The 21,218-nt window shown below is 52.4% G+C and overlaps 2 protein-coding genes across 2 annotated transcripts; both read left to right on the top strand.

Annotated features, from left to right (window-relative positions):
- Positions 1 to 5,364: 5,364 nt before the first annotated feature.
- On the top strand, positions 5,365 to 6,924 carry NGA_2012900 (uncharacterized protein; the record flags this gene model as incomplete). The annotated part of the gene is made up of 1 exon (XM_005856194.1): positions 5,365 to 6,924. A coding segment is annotated over one exon (1,560 nt), but the record flags the coding sequence as incomplete, so codon positions are not given.
- A 7,610-nt stretch (positions 6,925 to 14,534) lies between these two features.
- SNUPN (snurportin-1) lies at positions 14,535 to 14,970 on the top strand (the record flags this gene model as incomplete). Its single annotated transcript, XM_005856195.1, has 1 exon — positions 14,535 to 14,970. A coding segment is annotated over one exon (436 nt), but the record flags the coding sequence as incomplete, so codon positions are not given.
- Positions 14,971 to 21,218: the final 6,248 nt, after the last annotated feature.

Raw genomic sequence — 21,218 nt, 5'->3', positions numbered from 1 at the left:
AGGGGACCTTGGACTCTCATCATTAGACGCTTCCTATTTCAACCCGGCTTTGACAGCACCTGAGCTGGTTATTGAACCATGGGGTTGTCGATGTCTCATGCGTAACCGATTGAGGTCAGCCGTTACTACCGTCCGCATTGAGGCTCCGCGATATTTTAATCTCAATATCTCGCCGAGTCTGGCGGACGTTATCCGGGACGTCTGGCGACCTCTGCGATTTGATTTGCGGAGGTATCGTAGCTCGTTTGATAAAAATTCTGATGTCGCTCACAAGGCCGCGCGGGTCGTTTTAATTAACCGTCTTGGTGTTCCTCTCTCTCTGAGTCCTTCTTCGCACGGATGTCGAGTCCTTATTTTGCCACAACCAGGGACCACCGGGTCGAATGAGCATTTACGGTATGTGAAAGCTGACGACAGTAATTCCCCGCCGTTGAATGAGCGAACTGTCGTACTTGAAGAAGGAGGCCGAGTTGAATTGGAGCTCGATCAGATCTGGAATAACGACGAGTTGTACGTCTTACCGGGAGTAATGCGTCGCGGCAAACATTGCATAGAACTTGAGCCACTCGGCTGGCAACGCGTGTCGCACGTCGGAATAGGCTTAGCAGGCGCGCAGGCCTATCATTTAACACCAGTCGACCATCATCGTACTCATCGACGGACGCAGTCGGCTCGGACTCGCCCTGTGCATCCGAACGAACAGTGGCCAATGTGGACGGCCGAATCCAATAGCACAGCTCAAAGAGGGAACATTGGCAGCCATGCTTTGCAGCATCACCAGCTTCACAATTCCTCCTCATCTCATAAGTCGCCGCGTGGCGATGTTAGCCTGAGCCGTAAGATTCTCATGGTGGTAGATGCGAAAGAGCCACATGGTGACGTGCCGGACCATGGTTCTCACGCTGCTTTGCACGTTGAAGTCCGGACTAATGTTCGTCTGAAGAACATGACCGGTGTGGTGGTGGATACGAAGCTTGGTCGAGGAGGAGATGGTGTGCGCGCCTTCCTGTCGCCCCGTGGCGCAATGGTCATGCCTTTGAGCATTGTGCGGCAGCAGCCCATGCTAAGCTTGCGCCGCCTCGCTCAGGATGATATGGAAGCAGTATCCGGGTCACCAGGAAGTGGCCTGGAGGACTCCGGAGTTCTACTTCATCCTGCTTTGTTTGACGCACGCACGCACGAAGCCTTGCGCCGCACAAGGGGGCTGGAAGAGAGATCACTAGCTTTGCATCACCGCGTGATTGGGACTGTGGCAGCGAATGTTGCTACTCAGCACTGCGAAGTTGATGCGGGGAACCCGAAGGATCCAGTCAAACAAAAGGAAGGGGAGGATACAAATTTGGAAGGGCAACATGCATCCCCCAAAAATTTTCAATCACCCTCCACGCCCGATGCAGTAAAAGCCCGAAGCTCTCAAACCATAAGATCACAAATGGCTATAGATTGGATCATAGCCATCCTACCGCCGTATCAATTGAGTAACACCTTGCCTTGTCTTGTACACATCGAAGCATTTCAGCCCGAACACACACCGCTGCGAGGAAGGCGCTTCCAGATGCAAGATATCAAGGAAAGGAAACATAATAATAGGTCGCTATCGTTTGGTTCGCCATCCTCGATGCGTCAAGGACCGGTTGATCCTGCTTCGGACATCTTTTCACTGCCACTCGACTTGTTGCCTTTGGTATCTTCCACTTCAGACGCAAGAGTGGGTGGAGATAGCGATGATTCACGGAGTAATTTTGAATATGCCAGCAATCGGCCTTTCACAAGCTTTGGAGAGCCAGGACAGAAATTGTATTTGGACAAGGTGAAGGCTGAAAGCACAGGCGTACATGAAAGTGGAGAGAAGACTCCAGTCGGGGAGTCCCATGAGAACATGGTCATGGTGTGGAGTGGATGCATTGAGAGCGGGCATCACACGAACTTGGAGCTAGTAAAGCTAGATCGATCTTTATACGTCCGTGTGCGTCTGATGGGAGAGGCTCAGCCGGGACCTTGGTCCCTTCCTGTCCATATACCTCCATGGGCTCATTTGAATCGTACCGCCTTTAATGCCGATAGAGAATCCGGATTGAATGAAGGATTGGAGCTTTCGTGGATGGAGAGTGGAAATGGAAGTGAATACCACGGTGATGCCCGTTTCGTGAGGCGCTGGCGGTTGAAAGGAGCGAGACGCCTGGCCTTGTGCGCAGATTACTGGATCATAAATAAGACTGGTTTAGCTTTAAGCTATCGTCCGACCCCGTTGCAAGAAAGAGGGGGCCGTACAGGCTCACCCTTGTTCGAGGGCGCGACTACAGGTGAAGCTCATGCAATGGAATCAGCGCAGCGGCACTCACCGCTTCCTTTTGAGGCGACTACGGCGCCCCCCACATTAGGGGCGACGGCTCAGGGTGCAAATTGTCGTTTCATTTCCGATGGCATTCATCGGCGTTGCTTCGGGCGAACTACACGTTTGCCTTTGCTGATAAGCTGTCCAGCCAAGACCTTGCGGACGATGCCATATGCCTTAAGCTGCGAGGCAGTCAATGCACCTCTTTTCATCAGCGAATTACGCATTGAAACGTACGGCAAGGACCAAGTGCTGCCAGCCACGGTAATCCGATGTTTTGAAACTGGCTTCCCTTTGTTTACAAACTCAGATATTCGTGTCACAGAATTACCTGCGCCAGTGCAGGAGAGACTGCGGCGGCCCGATGGCGTGTTGTGTATTTTGCGCGAGCGCTTGGTGGCAAAGCAGAGCAATAGTGATCAGCAGGATTTGCAGGATGGAAATGAAATGGTGACCTTTGTTGTGTCAGAGGACAGCTACGTTTATGCATTTTGCTGCCGTAATCGCCCAGGAGACGACTGCGAGGAGGAGCGCGGTAAGGGGCGGCTGTATCCCGCTTGGCTTACATACGAAGGTTTCCGTATTCCTCCCAATAGCGGGGTGCTTTTGACATCGAATCAGCACAGATGCTATGTGCCCCACCGACGATTTTATTCTAAAGGCAGCACTGTCCGTTTGGGCAAGATTGCCCGACATGCATCCGCAGCACATTACACCGTGCATTCAACGCTTGCTGCGGATGTGCGAAGCATAGACTTGTCACGATCTGAGACGAGCACTTCAAGCACAGCCAAAACCATGCACTGTGAGCAACCTTCACTATTGTCGAAGCAAGAACACGACGCAGCTCGACTTTGTCGTTCAGAGACGGATAACAACGAAAGCTATCCGGCTGCAGCCGCTGTCAAACCCAGAGGCAAGTCGCCAAGGGCAAAGTTGGATGAGCTCTCCGGGGCTCAAATGGTTTTCATGATTTGCCGCGTGGATGATGAAGAAGGGACAAAAGAGCTTGATGTCCGACAAATTAAGGTTGAGCGCTCTATGAGGGATCGCATGCTTTGCAATCGACAGTATGCTTTGACTCCTCATTTCAGCCGTGGTGATCAATTATATGTCGACCGCAAAGCGTCCGATTATGCTCTGGAAAGCCTCCCACCCGCACTGGCGCCGGTTCCACTCGTGGCAATTCAGACTGCGCAAGGCGATCGGCGCGGTGGCAATTCTTTTGTAATGAGCTTTAGCGTCTCTCGTCACTGCACAGTCATGCTGGCATATGACGACCGTGCAAGCTCTCTTCCTGGGTGGCTTTCTCAATTGTCCTTTGAGTCTACAAATTGGAAGATTTCGGGGTCTAAACCGGGTGCGGTTTTTACGATTTTCAGACGAGATCTATCAGCACATACCACCCTTCGTTTGGGAGGTAACAATGCTCATGGGGCCCGTGGATGCAAAGCCATGTATTTGGTTATGCTTGTTCCCTCACCCGCGCCTTTGCCAAATGCACCATCAGATTTATCTGTGCGCTCATCTGATAGCAAAGGATGGCTCGATGACGAGCTGAAGGACCTGATTGACAAGAGCGATGCAAGACTGAATGTTGATGACGAAAGGTTGGACGCAAAAGATAACGATTTGTCTTTATATTGGAACGGCCAGATGAATGGAACCTTGCGAATTATGGCACCATTATTCGATACGTTGGGTCGCGATTGGTCTTCTCCTTTTAATGTGGACGCCATAAGCACGACGGGACAGGTTGAAACGCCCAGCGCTGTTCTAGGTGTGTCAGTGAAGCCTTTGCCCGGAATTTTTCATCGCACTCGAGCCGTGACGCTCTGGCCTCGATTTATAGTGATAAATCGTTTACGCAAGTCAGTGGACGTGCTTCCTTTACTACGCTCAAGGTATCTTGACAATCAAAGTGGTGGAGAGAGCGGCGGTCGTGTCATGCGAAATACAGTTGCAGCGATGCTTAATCGTCCGTCCTCTGTGCTGGAGAAAGGGACATTAGTCGATGCCGAAAGTAACTCCAAGAAGACGACAATAAAGGGCAGTAAGCCGCTGCCGAGGACCGGCGTCCAGGCGACGCCCGACTCGGGTGCCTTAAAAGGCCAGCTTACACCCACGGATTGCTACGGGGTTCTTCACGCTGGGGAGTGTATGGCAATTTACGGCTTTTTGCCATTGCGATTTCTCCCGTCAAATCTGCTGCTACCAGCAGCCTTAAAAAAAAGTCGTGCCGCCGCCTTGCAACACCACAGCACGTATCAAATGAGAGACGATGACAAAGACGAGACAGCCATGGCACACGCTTTATGTTTCCGCCTTCACAATGCAGATACAAGCGATGAGTCTCAACAATACTCATTTTCACATCCAGTGTTAAGTGAGGATGTTGGCGAGACCTGTGTGTGGTTTTGGCGGGATTCTCGAGGTGTATATCCAGGTCCCTTAGTTTCTGCGAACGTGACAGTTCACGCCTCGACAGTGTTCATGACGCTCCGAGACAGCACTCTCAGTCCACCTTATCGCATAGAGAACCGTTCTAGCTGGGCATATTTGCGATGTAAGCAGTCGGGCACGTCCGATGACACTTTTGCTGTTGGTCCCATGGCGTATAAATCATTTTCATGGCAAGAACGAGATCAACTGCACCGTCTTAATGTGTCGGTGGAGGACATTCCAAATAAAGATGGGGGAGGACCAGCATCCAGTGTCGCCACCGCTGAATATTCGCTGGACGAAGTGGGACCTAAAGAAACCATGCTCATCGCCAGCAGGGCTTTCTATAGTGGAAGTGGAGTTGGGGGCTTCGGAGTTGGTGGAGTGAGCGGCAGCAGCCTTGCAAGGAGTCTTACCATCAAAGCACGTCCTCCGCAGCAGAAACTATACGTGCACGTCTCTACGGCTGGTCGGACGCGAGTTATTACTTTTTCGGATTTACCCCGTGACGATTTCCGCAACCGGCTAAATGAGATGGCCCTGCTGAGCTGGACATGGAGCCTTTTCCAAGAACTCTATAATTCTCTCGACATCCACGTGGGTTTGGCAGGCTTCACGCTCAATTTATTGGATATGGATGGCTCAGGACGGCGCGTTGTAGAGCTGCTTTCCCTGACTCTTGATCGTCTCGAGATAAGGAAGGAGGGCGGAAAAGACAGGGCCCAGCTAGCCCTGTATCATATTCAGTTAGACGATATGCGTCCCGGGGCGACTTTTGCAGTCATCATCCAGCCCGCCGATTCGGGATGGCATACACCTGCACGACGAAGCAAAAAGCTGAAGGCAGCGGCGATGGCAATGTCGGTTAGTTCTACAGGAACGTGCACTGAACAGCAGACTGAACGACCAGCGGCAGCGAAAGAAGATGAACATGTATTTTCCAATTTGGTGCCCTTAGTCCGCGTCACAGCAGAGCCGGAGCTGCATACACCTTGGTCCGAAGTCGTACATTTTCGGGGATTGGAGCTTTCTGTGCAAGAGCTTGAAATGCGGGTAGATTTGGACACGCTGTTTTCGCTCGTTGCCTATATAGGGCGTCTGTCGAGATTCGACTCGGAGCGAGAAGAAAGAGCTGCGACAGCCGGTGATATTTATCACCATTATTATAACCAGCATCGAGATCCATCCATGCGCAGCCTTCGGACCAATATCATGGACGAAAAATCCATATCATTGGTTCGTCGCCTTCTACGATCCAAGGTGCGCGTGCCCGACGCAGCCCTAAGCGAAGCCGTCGGGCAACGGCTTGTTTACATTGAGCTTTTCCATCACTCTTCTTTGATTGTCGGGATGGAACTCGTACCAGGCGGAGGAAATTTTCCTTCCCGAAAGGAAAGGGCAAAACAGACAGGTCTGCCAGGCAACCGGATGGATGGCAGTCTGGGCTTGGATCAAGAGTTGGACGAAGCATTGGTCAGCGGGCTGGAGCTAATTGGCACGGGTGTTGTGCAGTTGCTTGCAGATATGGCGCGAAGCCTTGCCCAGCTCAGTGGATTGACCTTGGTCTTTAATGAATTGCTTTTTACCCATTACTTTGGAAGTCATTATGATTTGGGTCACATCGTAGTCCTGTCCCTTCGCCAGCAGGCCATTACTCAGAGTTATAAGCTATTGGGTGCCATGGACCTGTTAGGAAACCCTCTCAACCTATTCTTGGGCTTCGGCTCCGGCGTTGTGGAATTTTTCAGACGCACGCAAGCAGAGCTTGTGGGCGATGCGGACAGCAAAGGTGAGGGGCTACGACGCTTGGCGAAAGCAGTGATAGGTGGCCCTTTCTCGAGCGTCAGTAAGATCACCGGCACGGTGGCATCCTTGCTGGAGGAAGTAGTTGGCGTGCGGGAAATGGCGGCGATGGCCGAAGAAGGAATGAGGGATGAGCTTTCTTCTTCAACTGCACGGGCCATTGGCCACCAGACAGAAGACGGGGGTAGCAGCGCTGATGGCTGGAGGGGGCGTGCACCGCCGCCGCAACATTTAGGTGAAGGTATACTGAAAGGAGGAGAGGTCTTCTACAAGTCTGTGAAGAGTGGTGTCAAAAATATCTACGATCTACCCCAGCAGGGTGCGTCGCGCGAGGGATTTTCGGGATTTTTGAAAGGCATGGGAAAAGGCGTAGTCGGAGCGCTCGCTGCACCGTTGATCGGGACTTTGGGTGGCATTTCTCGCGTGACTGATACGACAGCATACTTCGAGAAACCAAGAATACTTCGACGACGCCGGGCAGTGAGGGTTGCGCTGGAAAGTCAGGCGTTGCCGTTGCTGGAAATTGTGCAGGTCGTGCAGGAAGAAGGGGAGGAAAAACAAGAAGAATGTGACGAGAAAAGCAAGTTCGAGGAACCTGCACTGCGACGAGGGCAGAAACAATTTTGATTCCAAAACGTCACACGAATTGTGTCGTGAACCATGCTGTACAAATTGAAGAAAGCATTGGAAAAGAAGGCGCGCAGAGTTTTCTGAGGAGCATGTATTGTGAATCTTACTTACGCAAGTAATGAAAAAAATCAAATAAAGTATTGCGAGTGGAACATGCAATTTCTTCTATGCTTTTACTTTTCAATCTTCGGTCTTATCCGTTTTTTTTGGACGCCCGCCCTCCCGCATACTACAAGTTGCAGAAGTCCAACCCGGAGAAAGGCACCTTTGAAGAACTAGAACCATCCTTCTGTTGGAGCACACTTCCTAAGATAAAAATTTTAAAAATCTGACTTACTTTATCTCTGCCGCTCATCTGTACCTGTGTCCCCATCGTCAAGAACGCGCGCGAATGTTCGACTAGGGTCCCTGTAGCGCATGAAGACCTCTGACAGATCGTGCACCACATTAGAGAAAATTGGCGTGTTCAAGGCATCTAAGTTTTCACGAAGTTGATCCACCGACGTGGCGCCCACTATAGTTGACGTCACAAACGGCCGCGAGTATACCCATCCTAATGCTAGCTGAGCCATCGTCAGGCCATACCGGGAGGCAATTTCTTTGTACTCGAAAACACAGTCTTGACTCTGCAACGTACGATAGCGCGCCATGTATCCCGGGAATCGGTTCAAACGGGCCTCAGATGCGCGTCCCTTGAACATGTATTTGCCAGAGAGGACACCGCCAGCCAGAGGAGAGTAGCAGAGAACGCCTAAATCCTCGTGACTCGGGGAGCAGATCTCGGACAGGCCCATGTCCATCTCGTTGCGGTAAAGCAGGTTGTAACAGTTTTGCACGGAGACAACTTCCTGCAGACCTAGTCGACGCGCCGTTTCAAGAAATTTCATGACACCATAAGGACTCTCGTTGCTCAAACCAATGTACCGAATTTTACCCGCTTTGACAAGCTTGCCTAGCGCAGTCAGTTGTTCCTCAAAGCTGACCACATCCTCACGCTCACGCTGAAGGGAAAAGCGACGCGAATGCGGGAATGGTGTAAGAAGAAGGATGAATGATTCCGTACCTAGGAGTCTTATCGATGAGTGTGGTTGTCTGCTGCGCACGTCGTACGCCACCTGATTAGGAGTACACTATCTTCCCTGGGGCCCTCAAATAGCGACTTACCGATTGATCGTACAAGTCAACGCCGAAGAGATTCAAATAGCGGTCAGGCCAGTGTAACTGTGCCAGGTCAATATAATCGGTACCTAGACGCCGTAGGCTTCCCTCAATCGCCTCGGTGATCTGCCCTGCGGTCAGCCGGACGGGCCCCCCGTCCTCTCGCAACCACGTCAAAACGTCGCTGTAGCCCGTCACCTTCGTCGCCAGAATGACATCTTCGCGATTCCTCTTCTTGAGCCATGAGCCAATGATCTTCTCGCTCAATCCATGGGTATCCGGGTCAGCAGGGACAGGATATAGTTCGGCTGTGTCTATCAAGTTCACACCGTACTCGTCGAAAGCCATGTTCAGCTGGGCATGCGCCTGCTCCTCTGTGACCTGCTCGCCCCATGTCATGGTCCCGAGGGCCACTTCCGACACTATCAGATCGCTTTTCCCGAGTTTGCGGTACAGCATACCGTGTGTAAGCCGCTATCAATGTTTATGGTGAGATATGCGCAATGAGTGTCCTATGTTTTGCCAGATTGGCGGCGCTCGGCGGACTCACGAAAATCACTGAAGCCTTTGAGAGCTAATAAGTTGGAAGGCACGCCATCTGACATTAACCTCACCTTGATGTCTTTCTTCTTGTAAGCACGCGCGGCAAGCGCGACGCGTGGGTGCGGCTCTCCCACTTTAGGGGAATCCATTACATCCATATACTTCGCCACACGGATGGCATCAATCCTTCTCCGTTCCAGATCCTGCGTTGTGCGTAAGTCAATGAAAAATAAATACATAGATCCTATAACGTCGTCGACTGCATACTACAAGCTCATCTGTGGTCGACACCTTCACCATATTCCTCCTCCCATACGCCCCGCCTTCCAAAACTCTCGCAACCATCTTATTTTCAGCGTACCTTCTCATCGTAGAGGACTGTGGTGTCCACCTCTTCTCCATACTTCTTCTCCCACTCCTCGGGGGTCAAGGCGGCATCAGGGTCCTCGATCAACTCAGGTCCATATCCCGTCTTCTCATCGTCCATTCCAGGAGTACCCGCCCCGCCGGTGCGAATGGAGTAGAGCGGCAAGAGACTATCTTTCGTCCTCGCTCTTGCCGTACCCCAGTCTCTGCATGTCCAACCGCTTTGTTGAATTGATCTCGGCCCAAGGACGCTGAAGGCGGCTGCTGTGATGCTACTTTTACAGCTGCAGGAGATTCCAGTCGCCGCTGCTAGCACGAGAGTCTTGGACCAGGTTGGCATTATTGCGACCCTCTTTGCTCGCATGAAACTCGCCCGACAACACTTCCCGCCCTGTGCCATTCAATTGGTGAGCAAATATTGGTTAGAACGCCATCAGGAGGAGGATACTCAGGGCAATCTGCCCTCAAGTGGAAGAAACTCAGGGCCACCCGCGCTTGTGAACTGCAACAGCCCCTGTGATCATCTAATCGTCAAACTCCTCGATATCGACCGTCTCAATGCAAAAACTTAGCAAGAGCTATTCTACAACAAACTCTTCAACCACTTGGAACCTCTTAATCATGGCTCTACTGCTACATTACTCTATTTACGGTCCATATTCAAGCCTCTCACGTGATCGCTGCTGCGAGAAGCTCAACCCCCCCCTCGCCATGCGTCAGTTAGAGTATCCTTCAGCTCATCTCCTTACTGCCTCTTACATCCCCAAACGCACAGATTGAACAGTTCTCAAAGGTCGTCCTCCTTTATTAAGGAAGCTCAAATTTGTGCTATTTACCAAGTGCCACTGGGCTGGTAAATCACACTGGGAATTCGATAATTTAGCTCCCGTCGCTCCTTGGTAGAAGTAGCACCTGTGCAGACGAGCCTCTTGGAAATGGTTTTGGGGACTCGCAAAGGCACCTCGTCTTGCTTTTGCCTGTCCTTGACAAACTTGATAACAGTAACTATGTTTTCTTGCGCTGCGATAGCCAATTCTCGACACCAGGTAAATAATTTGGGGAAAATCACTGTGGCGGGAAGCACGCGTACGTGTCTCTCTGGGCACCGCCCAGAAGTTTCAGATGACGGTCAAGACGCCGGACCATGTCTCCGGCACCCGAATCCTACTCTTTGTCTGATATGAAATGCAAATCGAATTTATCTGAACCTGACTGAGACAGGCACAGACGGCCGCTTTCGGCTCGCTTTTGGCCAAGGTGCCGACCAAATCCTCGCGGACATCTCCTCGTCGTCTGCTCGCTCCCTGCGCGTTCACGCAGGCCCCCTCGTGCCGCCCACCACGGTTATTGGTGTCGCCTGTCTCAACCTCTACGACCCTCTACGTCTCAAGTAGCACTGCTGCACCCAGTACTTCCACCGCAACCACCGTGCCAGCCCGTTTGAAAGTCCGGGACATATTGATCAACGGCGACGACAGTTTGATCGGGCAACGCGTCACGGTCAAGGGATGGACCCGCACAATTCGCTCGCAAAAAACCTTCAGTTTCATCGAAATAAATGACGGCTCCTCCTTGGGGGGGTTGCAAGTGGTGGCGGACGCGGAGAAGGTCTGCGACTACGAGGCCGTCCTCTCCAAGATACACACAGGGGCTGCCCTGGGTGTCGTGGGCGTGATCAAGGCGAGCCCAGGAAAGGGCCAAAAGTATGAAGTCGCAGCGGAGAGCGTGGAGGTGGTCGGGGGCTGCGATCCGGAGGCCTACCCTCTCCAGAAGAAGCGCCACACGCTCGAGTTCCTCAGGGGGATCGCCCACCTGCGACCACGCACCAACACCCTGGCCGCCGTGGCCCGCGTCCGGTCCGCCCTGGCTTTTGCCACGCACAATTTTTCCAGGAGCAGGGATTCTACTACCTGCAGAGCCCTATCATCACGGCCTCTGACTGCGAGGGCGCCGGCGAGATGTTCCGAGTCACCACCTTGCCGGACAAGGTTTCGGAGTTGCCGCGGGTGGAAGGGGAGGAGGATCGCATCGACTACTCCCACGATTTCTTTGGTGCCCCCGCCTACCTGACCGTGTCGGGGCAGCTCTCGGGGGAGGCCTACGCGTGCGCCATGGGGGATGTGTACACGTTCGGACCCACCTTCCGGGCCGAGAACAGCCAGACCACGCGGCACTTGGCCGAGTTCAACATGATCGAGCCCGAGATGGCGTTCGCAGACTTGCAAGACAACATGCGCAACGCCGAAGCCTATGTGAAGGCCATCGTCAGGCATGTGCTCAAGGAATGCGAGGAGGATCTCGCCTTCTTCGAGAAATTTTACGACAAGACCCTCATGGCGCGGCTGAACACGGTGAGAGTTTGGGACCTTTTTTCGGAAGGTGTGGGAGGAGAACGATCATTATGGCCTGCCGGCTTCACCGACACTTGCAAAAGCGACACATCATTCCATTGGAATCTCCTCGCCGACACCGTTCACCCATTTTTCTCACCAAGTCATCTCCCTCCCTCCCTTCCTCCCTCCCTCCAGCTCGTCTCCGAGTCCTTCGCGCGCGTCGAATACACGGAAGCCGTACGTCTCCTCCAGGAAGAGATCGCGAAGGACAGAGGCGCTTGGCAGTTCCCAGACGTCGACTTCGGGACGGACCTGCAGACGGAGCACGAGCGTTGGCTGTGTGAGAAAAAATTCCAACGAGCCACCTTTGTGTATAACTACCCGCGCGAGATAAAGGCTTTCTACATGCGCGACAACGAGGACGGGAAAACGGTGGCGGCGATGGATCTGCTCGTCCCTGGCGTCGGAGAGTTGATCGGAGGTTCGCAGAGGGAGGAGAGGCTGGGGAGGCTGGAGGCGAAGCTAGAAGAGTTTGGACTAGACAAGGAGGACTACTGGTGGTATTTAGATCTCAGGCGCTTCGGGAGTGTGCCACACTCCGGCTACGGACTGGGCTTCGAGAGGCTCGTGTGCTACGTCACGGGGGTGGAAAACATTCGGGAAGCGATCGCCTTCCCTCGGACGCCGGGAAGCGCTACGTTTTGAAATGGGTGGCGGGAATATAGATTGCAAAACCCCGGCGAAGGAGGAGAGAAAGACCATTCGCATAGACCAATTGCTTACTTGTTTTAAGTTTTCTTTGCCTGCGAATGTACAAACATAGAAGGCGTGCGAGACTTTTCCTTATTTCTGCACATGCATTTCAGATCCCAGTCACCTGGAAATGGGACGCAAGGGAGTGAATGCTCGGACCAGTGGGAGCCGTCGGCGGGCCTCCAGAGGCCCCCCGCCCACTTCGACCACCTCTCCTTCCTCCCCTTTCACCCTTTCTCCCTCGCTCCCCGCCCTGCCGCCCTTCTCTATCGCTGCCCCCCCCCTTGCGACCGCCGCCACGCCCAAGGCCCCGGGACTGCCCGCGCCCTTTGCTGAGATTCTCCCTCTCGTGCTTCTGGCTAGGCACACGGTCCTGGTCAGCGCCCCGCTGAGCATGCGAGGCCCCTTCCTTTCCACCAGCGGACGTGGAAGCAGTTTCAGGAGGAAAAGCGCTTTTGATGCCATTCCCAACCAGGGATACGCGAGCCCCTGGGGCGCGATCCTCGCTGTCAGGCCTGGACCCCGAGGTCTGAGGCTTGAACGCATCAAACGCTGGCGGCCCTTGATTCGCGCCGTTCCTCGGTTTCGCTTGCATGTCTTTGCCCAGTTTGTATTGCCGTTCAAGGAGACGGCTGCTTTGGAAGTTGTTGGCAAGAATTTTTACCTCTCCATCCACGCCCAATACAGTGCTTGGCTCCAGGAGCAATTTATGCTTTACGTATCGAACGTTCTTGAGCAGGATTTTAGTCCCCGGCGGTGTATCCAAGCTAAGCTTGGGTATACGAGCCAGTTCGATGGCAGAATACTTCTTTGACCCATCTGTGACACGCAACATCAAGACGCGTCCCTGCCCACCGTCGCCACTTAGTTGTTTGCTGCTCGGCTTTGTTACGTCAAGCATGCTCACAACCTGGAGAATGAAAGCTCCGGCAACTTTCCCTGCGACGTCCTCCATCTTAGACAGTAGCACACGTTCTCCATCTAGTTTTCGAATGTCGCTCTGATTGATGTGTCAGTAACAAGCCTCATGAGTGGAAAAATATGAAGATGGATAATTACAGCAACCGACCAAGCGGGTAAAGTCCAGATGGGTTTAAAAACAATAGCAACCGACCTGGAGAAGATTTGACAAAGTCATCCCAGAAATTGAGCCTCACATGCTTGTGACCAGGACGGCTGATTCATAATGACGCGTGCTGATTGTCTGGATGCGATGGGCATCAATAAAGAAGGCAAATATGAGTTGCTTTCACTGCAACGTACCATTATCCGACGAGTCGTTGGTCATTCGTAACAGTGAGATTCAGACCTGTAGTATTTCCCATTTCTTCTTGCTCACATGAAATTTTGGCCCAGATACGTCAAGTAAAGTGAGGAAAATTACACTTATCAACATTAAGGCCGCCTGACAGGGACAGAAGTGTCCGTGCATTCCACTTGACTCTGCTAACCTCCCCACCCCCTGCACGTCAAGCTAGTCAGGCTACTAGTCTTACTCCTATTCCGCAGCGTCTCCCCAAATAATGCAGCACTTAACTGATGCGTCACCCCAGCAGCGTCCGTACCCTAAGAGTAAACTCATATCAAGTTCCTCGTCGCGAGACAAACGGAGGTCGTCGGTCCTTCAGCGCCAACGTGCGGCCAGAAGAGAGCTGACAGATAGTTTACGAGCTCTACATAGGGACACCATCGCAGAGGATGACGTGGACTCGATGACGAGAAGTGGGAATGGTAGTCAGTTGTATGAAAGCGATGTCATTCAAGAGGACGATGGAATGATGGTGGATGGTCAAGGACAAGTACAGGCTGAGAAAATCGCGCTCAGGCGGAAGAGAGCGCGCGCTAGACAGGCAACAATTTACGCAAATCGATTCGCGATTCCTGAGTGGATGATCGAGATACCTCACGATCTACATCCTACGGGAGGGGGTGGTGGCTGGTTGGTCATGCCTCAACCTATGGGCAAAAGGTGCTTGATGGCGGCCACGGGCGGGTTAACCTTAACACGCATGACAAGCGGAGAGGTGCTACATAGGCTTGCTTCGCCGCTACCAAATGGTTCTGCATGGGCTAAAGGTCCCAAAAACGGCTGGACCTTGCTGGATTGCGTGTATCAGGAATCAAGTCGGACGTATTATGTCCTTGACCTCCTCTGCTGGCGGAAGATGGAGTTGTATGACTGTGCCTGCGATTTCCGTCTTTTCTTCCTACGCTCCAAATTTGCAGAAGAGATGGAGCACCGAGCGGGAGCCATTCTCATGCATGGCACAGACGCGAGCAACGAGACGTTCCACCTCGAACTGTTGCCGTGGTATGAGTGCCACAGGACAGGCCTGCAGATGCTCCGAAGCGCCTCCTTTCCCTTCGAGCAGGACGGGTTCCTGTTCTGGAACAAAGAGGGATACGTCCAGGCGGGGCTGACTCCGCTCATTCTCCTCTGGAAGGACGCACACTCCTCTCACTCGCTCTACCGGGACTCCCTGCTGCCACGATGGAGCGCCGTCCTGTCCGTGCGGCTGTGCGAGGACCCTGGGGAGGGAAAGACACAGGACTACCTCTTGCTCACTCTAGAGGGGTTGGCTGTGGGAAGTGTAACCCGCGATGAGTTTCACAGGTGGTCTCGTTCACAGGAGCAGGGGGAGGCAGGGAGTATTGGTGGAGAAGGGGACATCGAGGGAGAGGGTTTCCTGGTTTGTTTTTGGTACGAGGAAGCGACCGAGGATGAGACGAGTCAAGAGCACCGCCTGCACGGCCTAACCTATCGCAGGATCTGCGTGCCAAGCAGCGAGACCGCGGATTGCTGGAGCAAGCTTTTGTTCCAGAGCCGCGTCAAAAGGGGCATGGATGGAGGTGCCGTAACTTTCGACATGCTCTTAAGCGACGTGGAAAGGGAGATCGCTCACACGGGCACGCTTCGAGAGGGGAGGATCCAGGCAAGAGGGAGTGAAAAGTGATGATAGAGAGAAGAGGAGGCCCCCTGGGTGTCTGTATTTTGGGCCAGATATTAGGGCTACAAGGGGATGTACTATATATAGTATAAGTTTTTACTATTTATGAACATATAAATTGATATATATATGTATATATATAAATGTGTATTGTATGAATACACTTATATATCCTGTATAATTCTTTCAGAGGACGTGTATACGTGCTTGTGGGCACTAGATGTAAATATGTAGACAAAAATTCTACAGCCTTACTCTGCACTATCTTCTCATTTTTTAGTGTTAATGTTAAATTAATTGTTTTTAATACTTTGTACCCTTCCTTCAAGTATTTCCTCACTCCGCCAGCCCTGTGGCACTAACAAATTTATTCAAGGATTTCAAAATTTTCAGATCCTGCTCAGGAAACTGGACACTCTTGCCTCCCCTTCCTTTGCGACCGACAGCCCCCTGTCTTCCCTGCCACAACGCAGAAAAATCGAAGCCAAAGGGAAGTGATTTCCCACCGCGATCTGCCCCTGTCTCTCTTTCCTCCAGGAAGGCGTATGCATCCTGAAGGTCGACTGGGCCCGCCTTGATGGGCGCCGAAAAATGCGCAGGGATGACCCTTTCGAATTTCCACTCGCACACGCGCTTGATCCACTCAGTCACCTCCTTTTTGGCCCGGGAGACCACTAGAACGCGGATGACGGGCGATACGATCAGGCGCTGCTTGATCTTCTGGAACGTGTCCAAATTGGGGGGGCCTAGAAAGCAAGCTTGCAGGGCCATTTTCTTCCACAAGTCTTGCCCTACGCCTGCTTGCCTGAGAATTTCTGGCGGTTGATCGTCAATCCAAATGATGGCATCAGTGACTAGGAGAGTTCTTGATTTGCGGTGGAAAAAGGCGACCTCGCTGATGGAGCCTGTGAAGGGACGGAAGATCCACCCGGTGTAGTCGATTTCGTCGATGAAGGGCATGCTCTTCTTGTTCTCCTCGGTCAGCACGCCATCTACTCGAAAACCCAACGGAAGGTCAACAGGCCAGCTAAATTGCCCGGGTGCCACGTAAATCTTCGCCTTGGGAAAGAGGGAGGCGAAGCGAGCCATGTAGACCTTGTGCTCGATGGCAGTGACCGGAAGCACTACATATGCCACCTCTCCCAACTCCTTAATGAGTGAAACGCATTCGGGAGTAGGCGCCACCGGTGCGTGCACGAAGAGATCGCCATTTTTGAGGCGGATCACTGTAGACCTGATGTTAACGCTTACATTCACGAACGTCTGAGACTGCTCGAGAAAAAAGATGTCGTCTGAGAATTTGGTCCTGACAGTGTCCCTCGCAATCCATGGAGGCAAAAAAGCTGGTAAATAGAACTTCGATCCAAGGCCCGCTGGTTGTACCGGCGGCATCGGTTTGGTGGGTAAGAGCACAGGCGCTGCCCATGCGATGGTGGCGTCCCGTCCGTAAGGTGAGACAGTGGGCATGGTCGAGGGAAGGACTTTATTAGGATTTTGAGCCATAAACCCTACAGCTGTATGGAGTCCACATGCTGATACCAGTAGCAAGCCCAATTTTTTTCTTAATGGCATGATTTCTTTGCCTACGGATGATGTTGGTGTGGGACATCGTCAGTGTTCCTCTTCGACCTCCCCCCCCTTTAGCCATCAGAGATCCACGCATAGAGGCTATCGCGCACACGCACGCCTTCAAACGAGCGATATGAGCGTACTCTCAAGATTCGTTCCCTCCTGCGCCCTCCTTCTTGCCCGAAGCCCGCAGGAGCAGAGACGCAGGCGCCACGCGAGACTCCCGTGCTAACCCCCGGCTATCGTCATCGCCAGAGGCTGACGTGCGGCGAGAGGGAAAGGCAGTGGCGGGATAGTGGGTTCATGTTATATGGAGCCGCGACGCGGGACATGATGGCATCGAATGCACGCGTTGACTATTGCGCACGCCATGTTGACACCTTTTCAATGCCTTCCATGGACACAGTAACTCGGGAAGGGCGAACAGCTTGAGCCACGAAAAGTGTTGGGTAAGAGAGCAGCAGTTGACGCGAGGATTGAGTGGTAATTTGCTTCGATCGTAAACCCCACAAAGCCATTAAATAGGATGCCCTTACTTGCCGGAATTAATACGGGCTTCCAGCGTCTCTCCAAATACTTGTCTAAAGCGGCTCGTAAGCGCCTCCCCCTGAGCCCGAAGCGAACGGGGAAAGGCTTTTACAAAGGCAACAAGTGTGCATCCACGGGGCGCATAAACAGCATTGGTGGGTGACGTCCTTCTAAAACAACCCTCATTATATTGTATGCTTAAGTGCCGCCATCTTGGTAACCGCAGGCTTGAAGGAGTCCTAGTCAGTCTCACTCGATCCACTTCGGGCACGCCACAGGTCGGTTTCGCATGGACGAGAGAAAGAGAGTAGAACTGAACGTCCCGGATTTGACAGGCTTCAAGGTAATTTGTCTCATTGGATGGATGTGTAGTAATGTGTATGTGATCACCGTCCGAACATTTACGATATCCCTTTTTCGAACACGTTACAGCTCAAGCCTTATGTGTCACCAACTGTTTTTAAGTATCCTGTCGATGCTGGAATTATCTGGCCACCAACCAAAAAGACGACGAATTTTTTTGGCGTATGATAAATGTGAAAAACGTAATATTTGGAAAAGATCAAAGTCAAACAGAGCTGTGTGATGTTTGAGCGTTGCCAGGAGCGACTCCAAAGGATTTTGCCTTGATACTTTGTAATGCTGTTGGTTGGATTTTTTCTTTTTCAAATCCTGCTTTTTTCTCAAAGAGCACCAGCAGTTTTATTATAGACACGCAGGCCCTCAGTCAAGTCAGGTTTTAATCTTGGAGGGCTTCATGTTGGCTTGCATCTAAAATTGCCAGCATACAGTGAAGCGCAAGTAGAAGCCCATGGGCACATGTACGGAAAGAGGTGCTGATTCGAAACAAACTGCCACCCAGAAGGCTAACAAACCCACAAAAGATAACTTGCAAAGCCCGGATACATGTCAGCCAGCCTAATTAAGGGAGTCGTTGTTAACTTAGATGGCCCATATGCTTGGCGTACGAGCTTCACGACCCGAAACATCTGGCAACCACCAAATTGACTATTGAAAAAGCAAACTTCAGTCTTGTTGGGTTAACGTCAAAACTGCATTGATCTGGATACTTAATGGTAGTGAAGAGGGTCTTTTAATAGCTAGGTTCACTGAAGATGATACGTCACATAGCGGTGCAGGAGGTAGCAGGGTTCACGCGATCGGAAGGACGACGTGCACTGCACGGGCATATTTTGCTTTCATTTCTTATCCTCTTCTGGATCAAATGTCAGGATACAGGAGCTGGCCGCGGAGAGACATTTGATTTAAGACGGCTGTCAGGAGGTGCAGGGATCGGTAGCATCTACAACACGTCTTAGCCTTGCTCTCCCTCGCACAACCAGAAAATCATGCATAAAAACCTGCGCATTGTTGTGGAAGGTTGCTGTCATGGGGAATTAGACCAAATATACGCATCGATTGCGCTAATTGAGCAGGAATCGGGTCAAAACGTAGATTTGCTTATTTGTTGCGGGGACTTCCAAGCTGTGCGGAACAAAGAGGATCTAAAATCCATGAATGTGCCCAGCAAGTACCTGACCATGGCGTCGTTCCATCGGTATTACAGTGGAGAAAAGGTTGCACCAGTTCTTACGATTTTCATAGGAGGAAACCACGAAGCATCCAATCACTTGCAAGAATTGTATTACGGGGGGTGGGTGGCCCCTAACATCTACTACTTAGGGTGCTCTGGAGTCGTTTCAGTTGGTGGAGTGCGCATCGCAGGCATATCCGGGATCTACAACGGACGAGACTACCACCGTGGTCACTTTGAAGCTCCGCCGTACTCTCCCAGCACGCTGCGCTCGATTTACCACGTGCGGGAATACGAGGTTTTCAAGCTTGCCCAGCTAGCTTCGGGAAGCGGGGCACGAGGCGACTCCGCTCACGTGGACGTAATGCTATCGCATGACTGGCCGCGCGGCATCTATCACCACGGTGATATGGGGCAGCTTCTGCGGACGAAACCTTATTTTCGAAAAGAATGTGAGACAAACACGTTGGGCAGCCAAGCGGCGGAGCTCCTCCTAAACCTCTTACAACCGAGTTACTGGTTTGCAGGTCACCTTCACTGTAAGTTCGCAGCCGTTGTACGTCACTCCAGCTCAACCTCCCAGATGTCCACGCCAGCAAATGTGACGAAGTTCTTGGCGCTGGACAAGTGTTTGCCCAACCGGGACTTCTTGCAGCTGGTGGAGATCCCCCGCCCGCCCGATTGTTGGGAGCAGCCCGTACGTCTGGAGTATGACCTAGAGTGGTTGGCCATCCTGCGGTCAACGCATTCGCTTCTGAGTCGCGCAGAGAGGGAGGTGGTCCTCCCGCGAGAGTCGAGGCGGGTCGCTCCCGATGATCTCGAGTGGTAAGGCGCGGGCTCGGCAGTGGGCGAGACGCTGCTCTCGGCATGGGCGCCTTCCATTCTTAATAGCGAACTTGTGCTTATCTAGGCTTTTCATGTTTTTCAAACAATACTATATACTATACTGAGGTTAAAATTCCCCTCACACGAATTTCCTGTCGCAGGGTGAGGGCCCGCCTGGCCGCCGCCTGCAAGCGCCGAGGAGACGATCCCTCCCAGGCCCTGGAGATCCAACCGGACGCTTTTGTCAAGACAGCGCCCGTTCACGAGCCCTCTTCCACGGATGGACTCCACGGCGATGGTTGTCTTCGGGGAAGCCCGCAAACTGACGCGCTCCTCAAGCTGTTGGAGCTGGGTCACCGTGTCACAGTGCCCTACACGCCCTGCCCTCCACAGGCCGGCACCCACGGGTCGCAGCGATCGCCGAGTCGTCGCCTGGAGAACGCCCAGCCAGGACAGAGAAGTTGTGGCGAGGAAGAGCAGAGGGGCACCAGCCTTTTCTTTCTAGATAGGGGGGAAGACCGAGGCAGCAGTCTCCCAGACCCCGACTCGATTGACCTAGATGAGGTGGAGAGCGCGGAGTGCGAGGATGCGGTAGCGCAGGAATACGACCGTCAAGAGATTGTCAAGCCTGAATCGGAGGGAGAAGGTGGGAAGGATGTCATCGTTTTCAAGGGTGACCATTCACCAGCGCATGCGGCGCCCGGCTCACAGCCGTCTCCTCGATTGCACCCGTCAAGGCCGAAGCTGATTCTCCCTCCGCCTTCGCTATAAGATTAAATTAAAGCAAAGTACCAATTCATGACAAGGACTGCGACACTGGGGAAATTAATTTTTGCTTTGCTTTGAAATGTATCAACCCTGTCGCCATTTCATGGCTTTATGGATAGCAGCCCCGCGGAATGGTAATGAAAGTATACCTGTGTCCTGCTAACATGGCATGGATGACGACATCCCCCGCGAATGAACACACGTGGGCGCCACTCCCCAAGATAGGCCCATGGTCCATCGCGCCCTGTTGACATGCTCACAAATTCTTACTATTTTTACCAAGATTGTACATGACGCCTATCATCCCAAGCAATATAACGATACAAACGACGTCGATGCATAGCTTGTCCGACCGCCGCCCCACTTGATCGAGTGTGTTCTTCATTTTTTTATTCACGCGGTCCAGGTGATCCTGGACGCCGATTATTTTTTGCTCCAAGTTTTCCAGCATCACGTTTGTGGTTTTGATTCCCTGAAGAGAGGTACGTCAGGTATCAGACGCATTTCGACGGGTGAAGTCGGAGATGGACAAAAAAGACATATCTCGCTGACAAATCTTTCTGACGCTTGCAAGCGATATATTTGCATGAACTCATCCACTCACACAACAATCGCAAAGCTCACCTCGTTCGCTCGCAAGGCTATGTCTCGCAGATCCTCAACTCCCTTCTCGATCTGGTCCA

The sequence above is a fragment of the Nannochloropsis gaditana genome (genome assembly GCF_000240725.1).
Source record: "Nannochloropsis gaditana CCMP526 unplaced genomic scaffold scaffold021, whole genome shotgun sequence".
Classification (NCBI taxonomy): Eukaryota; class Eustigmatophyceae; order Eustigmatales; family Monodopsidaceae; genus Microchloropsis; species Microchloropsis gaditana.
This window is presented reverse-complemented; position numbering and strand designations above follow the sequence as displayed.